Source organism: Microtus ochrogaster, linkage group LG3 (genome assembly GCF_000317375.1).
Source record: "Microtus ochrogaster isolate Prairie Vole_2 linkage group LG3, MicOch1.0, whole genome shotgun sequence".
Lineage (NCBI taxonomy): Eukaryota > Metazoa > Chordata > Mammalia > Rodentia > Cricetidae > Microtus > Microtus ochrogaster.
In genome coordinates this window covers 37,233,139-37,243,275 of record NC_022029.1, presented here as the reverse complement: position 1 = coordinate 37,243,275, position 10,137 = coordinate 37,233,139, and the positions used below count along the sequence as shown (strand labels likewise).

Genomic DNA, 10,137 nt, shown 5'->3' with positions numbered 1-10,137 from the left:
AGGGGGAGAGAAATGGGAGGCTGGGAGGAGGCGGAAACTTGTTTTTTTTTTCCTTTTCTCAATAAAAAAAATGCAAAAAAAAAAAAAGAAGTGATGGAGTTTATTACAGGTTATAGTACCTCAAATCTGTCTTTAAAAAAATATTTAGGGGCTAAGAAGATGGCTCTGTGGTTAAGAGCACTTGTTGCTCTTCCAACAGAATCTAGGTTCAGTCCCTAGCTCCCACAGGCAGCTCAAATCCACAGATAATTCCAGTTCTGGGGATCTTGTTCTCTTCTGGCTTCCAAGCACACTGTATGGACATGGTGCACACCCATACAATCAAGCATACACAGAGAATAAACAAACAAATCTTTAAAAAACAGCATCCTGTAAAATAGCTCAAGAGAGAAAAATATATATACTGCATTCCACATTTCTGTCTAAAGTTGCCAGAAGGTAATATTAAAATCATTGTCCTTTAAAAATATTCACTTGTCGTTTAATGTGTAACACATGCATATATGCATGCATGTACATACATGACAGCAGCCTATATTATTGTATGCTGTTATCAATACAACTTCCCACCAAAGAAATCCTTTTCTTTTTTGATAGCTTTGGCACTTCAAATAATCTCACATTTTGCACTTCAAATCATCTCACTATTGTGTAAAGTCTCACAAATTTATAAATTACACCTTCTGAGATGAAATTTTAATCTTTTATTCCAAGGTTAATTATTCCTAGTATATTGGTAACACTGAAAAGTAAAAATGCAGAACTTTAGATGGGATCTAAAGTTTATAACTACTATATTAAATATATTTTTTCAAAAGAAATAATTTGGAAAGCTCTTTCCTGATTTTAAATAGGGTGGTGACCTTATGGGTTTACTTCACCGTTAAGATAATTCCTCTCAGGTCCTCCAAACTAAGAGACCTTTTCATGGTTTTCTAACCTTGTTTAGTTTTGCTAACAAGAGAACTAAGAGGTGTGAAGTTTTTCTGAAAGAAACAACTACCCTCCACAGTCAGGTTCCAATGTACATCCCTGCAAAACCCTGAAAATACAAGACTACTTCAGTCCTCCTAGAAATTCCTAGAACATAGGAACCTTCCCTTATTAGAGTGTGGGGAAATTAAATTGCGCGCGCGCGCACACACACACACACACACACACACACACACACACACACACACGTTGACTTTTCTTTCTGGATCTTCCATCTGAGCATCAACCTTCACTCTTCCAATTACTCATGCTAGCTGTCACTCTGCACTTGCCTTATGTTTAACAGGATACCAAGTTTCATTCAGTGTGAATTTCCTGTGACCCCCAACTTCATCTCTAACTCATCTAAAATCTTAAAATAACTTTAAAGTTTTTAATATTTATTTTATTTGTGCATGTGCATGTGTGTACTTGCAAGTCAGAGGGTAACTTCTGGGAGTAGGTTCCAGGGAGGAAACTCAGGTCATAGGCTCTGCAGCAAAAACCTTTACCTGCTAAGTCATTTTATTAGCATCTTTTGAACTCTCCAAGACAGATATGATCATCTCACCTGGCTACACAAACACCTGAGCAAAATCTCTACTCTTGGAAGGATCAAGTGTGAATGTTTTTGTGGTTGAGGAAAGACAGCAGGCTTGGAGTTAAGACAGACCTAAGTTTGATCTCTGACTTTCAGCAAATTATTTTCTTCTGAGGTTTCAATTTCCTCCTTTAACATGCGAAGATCACCTATATCATTCTAACTCAATACATCTATGGGTCTGTGGTGGCTCCCATAGACTCATATCTGAATACTTGGTCCCACATTGGTGGAACTGTTCGGGAAGGATTTAGGAGGTCTGGCCATGTTGAAAAAGATGTGCCACTTGGGATGGGCTTTGAGGTTTCAAAAACCCGTGCCATTCCCAACTAGCCCTCTATGCTTGGTGGTTGTGGCTCCTGATGTGAAATCTCAGTCGGATGCCCCATTGCCATGCCTGCTTGCCTGTTCCTATGGCCCCTACCATTATTGTCATAGAATCTAACCCTCTGGAACCATGAGCCACAAATTAAGTGCCTTTATTTTATAAGCTGTTTTTGTTCTGGTGTCTTAGCACAGCAAGAGAGAAAACAAGACAGGGCTTACAGCAAAGGATCACCAATATCACCACAACAGAAATGCACAGCCACACAAACATACCGATCAAAATAACACTCTTTAGTAGAATTCCCAGATGAACCTCATGTACATTAAAGCTTCTGATGCACCACAGACTACTGTGTGGATTAAATGCATATAAACCTCTTGACACTAAGGAGGCACTTACTAAATGTTTGCACTTGTATTTCTTTTATTTTTAATCATGTGTCTGTATGGTGTACGCTGTGTGTGCGTGCGTGCGTGCGTGCGTGTGTGTGTGTGTGTGTGTTGCCCATGGAAGCCAGGGGTATCAGATTCCCCAGAGCTGGAGTTAAAGGTGGTTGTGCCCTACCTGATGTGGGTGCTGGGAACCAAACTTGGGTTCTTTGGAAGAATAATATACTCTCACAACTGCTAAGGCATCTACCTAGCTAACACTTACCATCTTCCTGTCCTCTATTCTTCCTTATCCCAATCCTTCTGTCTGGAATACCTTTTTCAACTCATCACTCTTTGTTACTTGATTTCCAAGCTTAATACTATTTTCTGTCTGGCTTCAGCTTTCTGCATTGTTCATCAGCCTACAAAGACACTTTTTACTTCAGCATCCCATGCTACTTCTCATGTGTTGGACTAGTCAATGTGTCTCCCTCACGATACTACATGCTTCAAGGACAGGGACAATGTCTGGTCCAACTAATTCCTAAAACTTAACTAGTGGTCTATTTTCAGACAGTTCTACGTAAGTATGTTTATCAAGAGCAGAAACTAGAAGAGCAAGGATGCCCATCAGATCAAACCACCCCAATAGTTTTAGGTGAAAAGACCCAGTGCCAGTCGCCTTTCTCGAGTTTCAAATGTCAGCTAGTATGGAGAACAAACGGAACCATATATTTCAGTTTGTTATACAGGCATCTGTGCACACAAGGACAGTTAGCCTCAAGGGAATTGGAGTCTATGGTTACTGGCTGTACAGTCTCTTTAACTGGAAGGCATTTCACAAATGAGCAATGATTGATAATGGAAAAAAAAAATCAAAGCGGCTGTCTAGAGCACAACAGCTAAAAATGCAAGCTCTGAATTCTTAGTGTCCCAGGGAAGTAATTTATTAAGGGTTCTGTGCTTCCATTTCCTTTTTGATAACTGTGGTGACACCATACACAGTGAAGTTGTGAAAAACTAAAAAAGTATGTATAAAGACACTAGAATAGAATCTGACAAACCAACAATACAGCTATAAATACTATTAATGTAAGTGTCGCATTATTTAAAAAATCTAAAGCATTTATTTACAGAGGGATTGCCACCTCTACTAACTTGAAAGATAATCTGGTACCCAAATTATGAGTATTAAATATCATCTTTCCTTTTTTAAAAACCTTTATTCTTCTACCACATATTACAAACTGATTGCAGCTCCCCCTCCCTCCACTTCTCTCAGTTCCTCTCCCATCTCCCCGTCTCCCTCAGATCAACTCCCCCCGCACAAACCTTCGTATCACTGCTGGACATGGCAACCCAGCAGGAGGAAAAGGGTCCCAAGCGCAGGGAGGAGTGTCAAAGACAACCCCGATTCCATTGTTTGGAGTCCCACAAGAACATCAAGCTATACAACTATAAGGAAATACACGCTTCTTTAGAGGTTCAAAATAATCACTCAAGTGTCACCCAACTGATTATTTCAGAACCCGACACTGTACAGACCCAGGGAACCAGATGGGTGGCTAGAGAGCAGGTCCTCTAAGACAAGATGGACACAGCCTTTTAGAATCTAACACGAGACAGGGATCCATGAAGGAAACCTCAGAATCTAAACTCAAGACTCAGTTCTCATTTCTCATCTTCTGCAGAGAAGACCCAGACCTCACAGCTATAATCAGAGACTGGAAACCATCCCAACTCAGGGATTTGACTGATCTAATTCAAACTTATTCAAACAAGTAAAACCACTTGCCCAAAGTTTTCCTGTAGATAAGTAATAGAGCTGATTCCACAACACTTCTAAATAAAATCAGTATGCCTTTGTATAAATGCGGAGTAAATGAGTTCATCCAAGTGTGTAAGTGACCAGAAATAAGTTAATTAGCTCACTTAACCATTATACAATGTATCCATATTTTAATATCCTGTATATGATAAAGATATATGCACACACATATTTTTATCAATTAAATAACAAATGGTGAAAATTCTAAAATGCTGAAAAAGGAATAACAGATTTCACCAAAACAGTGGTTATGAATTCTTATGCTCTCAAAAGTTTACACATTACCTTTAACTTTAAAAAGTTACAAAGTAGCTGAAAAAGTATTTGTGAAAAATTTATGTAGTATATAACAAAAGGGAAATATAAGTTAAACTATTAAAAAGCAGGTCTGGGCAAGGTGGTCTAAATCTGTTGTCTCAGCTAAGGAGGACAGAGGCAGGAGAACCCAAGAGTCCAGAGACCAGCCTGGGCAACAGGAATTCCCCACCTTCAAAGCTAAAAACTTCACAGTAAGTAAATACCCAAGGAAACAAATTGATAACTCTGCAGGTCTACAGTCGCTCTTACTTTAGGCCATATTTACACCAGGAAGTCACTGTTAAAACACAAGCCCATAGGTCATTATCACTAACTATAACATTTTTGGATTGCCAACTACTCGTAAATTAGAAGCTAATGACAAATCATATAAAACATACAAAGTCAAATAAAAGATGACGAGCTAAAATCCAAAGTTATCAATCTCACTGAGAGACTGTATGTCTCTGTGCACACACTTGGTGTATGTGTATGCCTGTGTGTTTACACAGGCCAGGGGTTGGCTTTGCATGTCTTCTTCATTTGCTCTTCGCCTTACAGATTGAGACAGGGTCTCTTATTGAACCTGGAGCTCACTGATTTCACTGAGTGAGACCAGTCATGGCTGGTCTGTCTCCACCTCTCTAGTGCTGGGATTGCAGGTGCACACTGCTAAGCCTAGCTTTTAAAGAGGGTATGGGAATCTAAAATTAGGTTCTCATGCTTGAGAAAAATCTTTTACACATAGAGACTCTATAAGTTTGTTTGAAGTGCTTGTCCATTAAAAATAAAACAAAATCAACTAATATAACCCATATAAATAATTTATAAGTAGAAAACACTAATCCACTAAGGCAAGCTCCATTAAAAAATGGCACAGGATAGGGCGAGGGGGACTAATATGATAAACAATCATCTTGAATAATCTATCAAATATATTCAAAATTGATTTGCCTGTTCAAGAGGAAAAGAAAGTATGCCTTTTTGTATTAAATGGTAGTCTAGGTAGATTCTGAATTTCCTCTATGAGAAATTATTAGCATCCAAAGAAAAGGCAAAAGGGTATAAAAGAGGGTGAAACACAGGACGCCTGGAAAGCCCGAGGTGCAGGTGGACATTGGATTCAGTTCTGTATCCCACCTTTCTAGTAAGTACCTCAATGTCTAGTGCCCTCTACCCCCTAACCTTTTTCCCTGCAAACGAATGAAATGTCATACAACCCCTTGACTATAAAATGACACTATTCTGGGGTAAGTGCTATTTTTAGATTGGGATGTAGGTTCCCATTAACAGACTTTTCAGATTTTTGACTCACAGTCTATTAGCGCATTGCCCAAAATGTTCATAATCAGAACATAAATTACCAATGAGTCCAAATGTGTTCATTGTTTTACGCATAAATTATAGGGATGTGAGAGAGGCATATTAATTAGAATAAACTATTGATATAAATAGCTTGCACAGTACCTTCTGATAAACAATGGAGCACACGAGGTCTTTGACAGCGGACAGAGACAGTTCCTGGGCTTCGATGGTGACGCTCTCTCGTGTGAGGCCGATCTGAAGTAGAAATGACACAGTGTGCACTGAGCCTCTGGAGTTTGTGAGTGACGGGGCACTGAAGCTGCCATTGGAGAGGCGAGCCGAGAGTCCTGTCTTGGGACTTGAACACGGAGAAGAAGTTGGAAGCACAGCAGAAACAGTTGCAGGTAACACAGACTTCTGGGCTGATGGAGGGGAATTGTTTGCAGACATCTGCCTTTCTTTAAGCTATAAAAAGACGCTTTTTAAATGGTTTTGGAGAAGTTTTCAAAATAATAGTAGTAAAGAAATGACTGTGCTTCTGGATTTAGATGGAAGCTGCCTGAGTTCCTGGGCTGAGCCCCTCATGCCGCCGCCGCCAGATTCTGTCACTGTGGGTGGAACACACAAAAGGTCCTATGGCTCTCACCATCCGTCCCATCAAGAGTTTTGTCTTTAGGACCACACCCAGATCTGTAACTCACTTCACATCACTGTTATCATCATGAGAATAGAGCCGATCCTGATTATTCATGAAATATCTTCAGTTATTTTAAATCTGTTCTTGTCTTTTCCTTTTCATTGCAGGAAATAAACTGCATACAGCCGCTCTGCGTCAAGATAAAATCTTCCTGATTGAAAGCTGTGTTTCAGATAATCTCTTCCTTCAGTGATTGGCGGGACACCTCAAATGGCCACACCTTAAACCACGCTCTCATATGTACTCATTTCCATCTTGGGGAGCGAACTTCCCTTTGATGAAGTAAAAAGCTTTTAAAAATAGTACAAGCATATTTCTTTTGATGAATGGGTCCACGGAGAAAAGCTGGTGCCTTCTGAAATACTGTCAACCTAGAGGAAATTTTAAAAAGGTTTTAATGCTTTATATTCATTTGCCATCAGTTTAAAATGTAAGAATTCCTCTATTTTTTAGTGTTAATCTCTGGTGGTATATTTACAATTCATGAACGCATCCTAATGGGTGCTCATTTGTACTTTTGTTACTACAGTCATTTTTACTACAGGTATAGTTTCAGGGATTTCCACTTAAAATAATATTCCCATCCCTCACCACTACTAATGCCTGAGCCCTGGGTGGGGGTGGAGATAGGATTTCACTCACTATGTTGTCCAGAGCAGTCTTAAACTCCTGGGCTCTAGAGCTCCTTCTGTTCTCCCTCCCACAACAGTTGAGACCAAGATACTATGCATCCAGTTATAATTGATTGTATTTTAAATTTGTGAAGATCAAACACTGGTAGTCCACAACTATACAATTCAATCACGATAAGAAACTGAGAAAACCAGATGGGACAAACCAGGAAAAGTAAGCCAAACAGCACAGACATAAAATGTTCATAATTCTAGCATAAAAGATTCAAAATAATTTCCCAATACAATAAATCTTAAGTAGTCTCTCATGTTTTTATATATTAAGAGTCTAATAAGAATACATCAGCAGGCACAGGGCCCTAGATTCGAGGCAGTTCTCGCACCTCTCCAAGAGTCAAATTCTGTCAAAATATGACCCCTGAGCTGCTTTGCTGACAAATATCTTCCAGAAGTCTAAGGAAATAAAAGGGCAAAATGGGATACACCGGAGACAATAAAGAACAGTGACAGTTGATAAATTATGAAACACAAGAGAAAGTGGATTTATCATGGGATTTCTATCATTAGGAAAAAGAACCCCCCACACAGTAAACTATGCATCATGGTTTTAAAGAAAACACAGCCTAGAAAATTTAAAAAAATAAAATAAAATAAAGAAAAAGGCATGACCATTTACAGCTGAACAAAATGGCTCACAAGAGTTGAGTCCGTCTAAGTTCTTTGTAGCCATAAACAATTCCAATGATGAAAAACCGAAGTATCCAAAGTGTGTGTAGTGACTCTATGGAGACCAATATATGGAGCTAAATTAAAGTGAATGACAGAAGAACAAAGCCATACAGATACGGAATACAAATGAGAAAATTCAGAATTAAATGATTCTAAAAAGAATTTAAAGATAATGAGCACTGATATTGACATTTAGGCAAATGCTTGGAATTCAATCTCATATTTTATAGAATTTGATAGTAATGTTTAACTAATGTGTCTAATGATACTTTTTGAAATTACCAGGGAAACAGCAATTTTGCTGATGAGAAGGACCAAAGCACAAGGTGATAATGCAATCTGCCCAGTATCACATGGCTATGAACAAGCAGAGTAGGGATTAGAACCCAAGCACTGTCTCCATAATAAGGACAGCTTCTTAAAGATAACAAGGAACTGAGAATCACTGCTCAGAGAGGATGTTGCTACGGGTGAGAGATTACAAGAAAGAATTGCTCAACTTGTATCTTGCTTATCTTCTCCCACCACTTTTCAAGCATAAAGCAGAGAACTGAAACTTGAACTTTGTGAATAGGAGTGAATTAAATGACTTTATTATTATTTTTTAACAGTGCCTTTTCTTTTGAATCCCACTTATATAGCCCAGGCTGGCCTCACCATGTAGCTCAGGATGGTCTCAAACTTAGAATCTTTCTATCTCCACCTCTTGAGTGTTGAGATTCTAAAACTTTATGTGAGTGCAAATCTCTGGACCAAGATGCAGCTCATCCCATATAGCAAAAGCAGTGAGCCAGTTTAACCATGAATGTCATGCAGAAAGAGCTCAGGGTGAGAGAAGAGGCCATGGACTGGGACGGGGAGAGCTGCTTCAAGTGCTGAGCACAGAAAAGCAGGTAAGCACAAGTCAGAAATTATCAAAGAAACCAAAACTCCTTAGCCAGAGGCTGGAGAGATGGGTCAGCACTGGTTGCTCTTCCAGAGGACCTTGGTTCAATTCCCAGCACCTATGTGGCAGCTCACAGCTGTCTGTAATCCAACTCCAAGTGATTTGACACCCTCATACAGACAAATATGCAGGCAAAAACACCAAGACACATAAAATAAAAAAATAATTTTTTTTAAAAAAGATAAAACCTCTAGCCAGATCCGAGATTGTTATTCAGTGATTTATGAATAACCAGATAATATTGTAATGATTACATATCAGCCTATCACACTAATACAGATGACACTAGATCCTCAAGTGGAAGAGGTAAGCATTAATCTTCACTGAGCTCTTACCATCTGACAGACACTGGTCTAGACACCTCTATTACCTCCTTAATCCTCACAACCACCCATTTTAAAATTGAGAAAGCACAAGTTCAGAAGCTAAATACTTGCTCAGGACGACTACACTCTCACGAAAGTAGTATTTAAAACGTTCTCCCCACTGTCTTCATAAATATGCTGTGTGAGTTTGAGTTGGGTGTCAATGCAGTAGGGAAATTTCCTGTATGTCAACAAAGTCTTCGGGGAAATGCCCCCAAATCACCCCTCGTCCTATGTTTTCATTAGATTTGAGATGGTAAAGACAAAGACATCTGCTTATATAATCCTCAAGGTTGAACAAAACTGAGCAAATAGAATAAAATTCAAGTAAAATTTAACAGAAATAAATTCAAAGTTAAATGTGCACTGTAAGGATGGAGAAATGCTGGTTTAGAAGCCATTCATGAGAGTGGGCTAAGTTGAGAGTGGGCTATGTTTCCAAGGCTTCAGATAAGCTGTTAATAGAATTAATTTTTGGCTGACCAAAAGAACTACTGCAAACCCAAGTCCTCTGGGCACTGGGAGTCATCAGCATTAATCTGCACACCTGTTAGCTTGTCTTTACTATTATGTTTATTCTGTAATCCATGTTTAGAGTTAACAGGTTTTTAGGTTTGGGAAGAAAAAATTGCATAGAAGTACAAGGAAAACGACAGCACCATTTGCTGGCATGGGGCCATTGGCACTGGCACCTGCACGTGAACTACTGACAGCACCTGGCTTGGTTTAAGTACTAGAACCATTGAGAAGTTTTATAGCAATTAGATAAGCTATCATCCTATTAATTTACATTTTATTAGACCACTTGATATTAACTACTTAACAGTAACAGTCTAATAACACACTTGACTAATTTATGAGACTGACATGAATTCCTAATAAACTATATATAATTTTGTATAAAAGTGATTTTTTTTGTAAAGTTTTGGCGTAGATACATATCTAAGAACCTGTCTTAACAGCTTCCACCCACACATCCCATCTGTTTTCCCTCTTCTTGTTTTGTTTATGGAATCTTGAGTTGATATGTAAGAAATCTAACAATTCTAATTTACATGAACTTTGG

General features: G+C 38.7%; 1 protein-coding gene across 1 annotated transcript in view; it reads right to left on the bottom strand.

Moving 5' to 3' along the window:
- Prkd3 (protein kinase D3) overlaps positions 1 to 6,755 on the bottom strand; it is a 61,196-nt gene extending 54,441 nt beyond the window's left edge. The window contains exon 1 of the mRNA XM_005360772.2: positions 5,865 to 6,755. Within this exon, the coding sequence (XP_005360829.1) occupies positions 5,865 to 6,152 (288 nt within the window). The 5' untranslated portion in view covers positions 6,153 to 6,755. The remainder of the gene's footprint in view (positions 1 to 5,864) is intronic.
- Between the last annotated feature and the right edge of the window lie 3,382 nt (positions 6,756 to 10,137).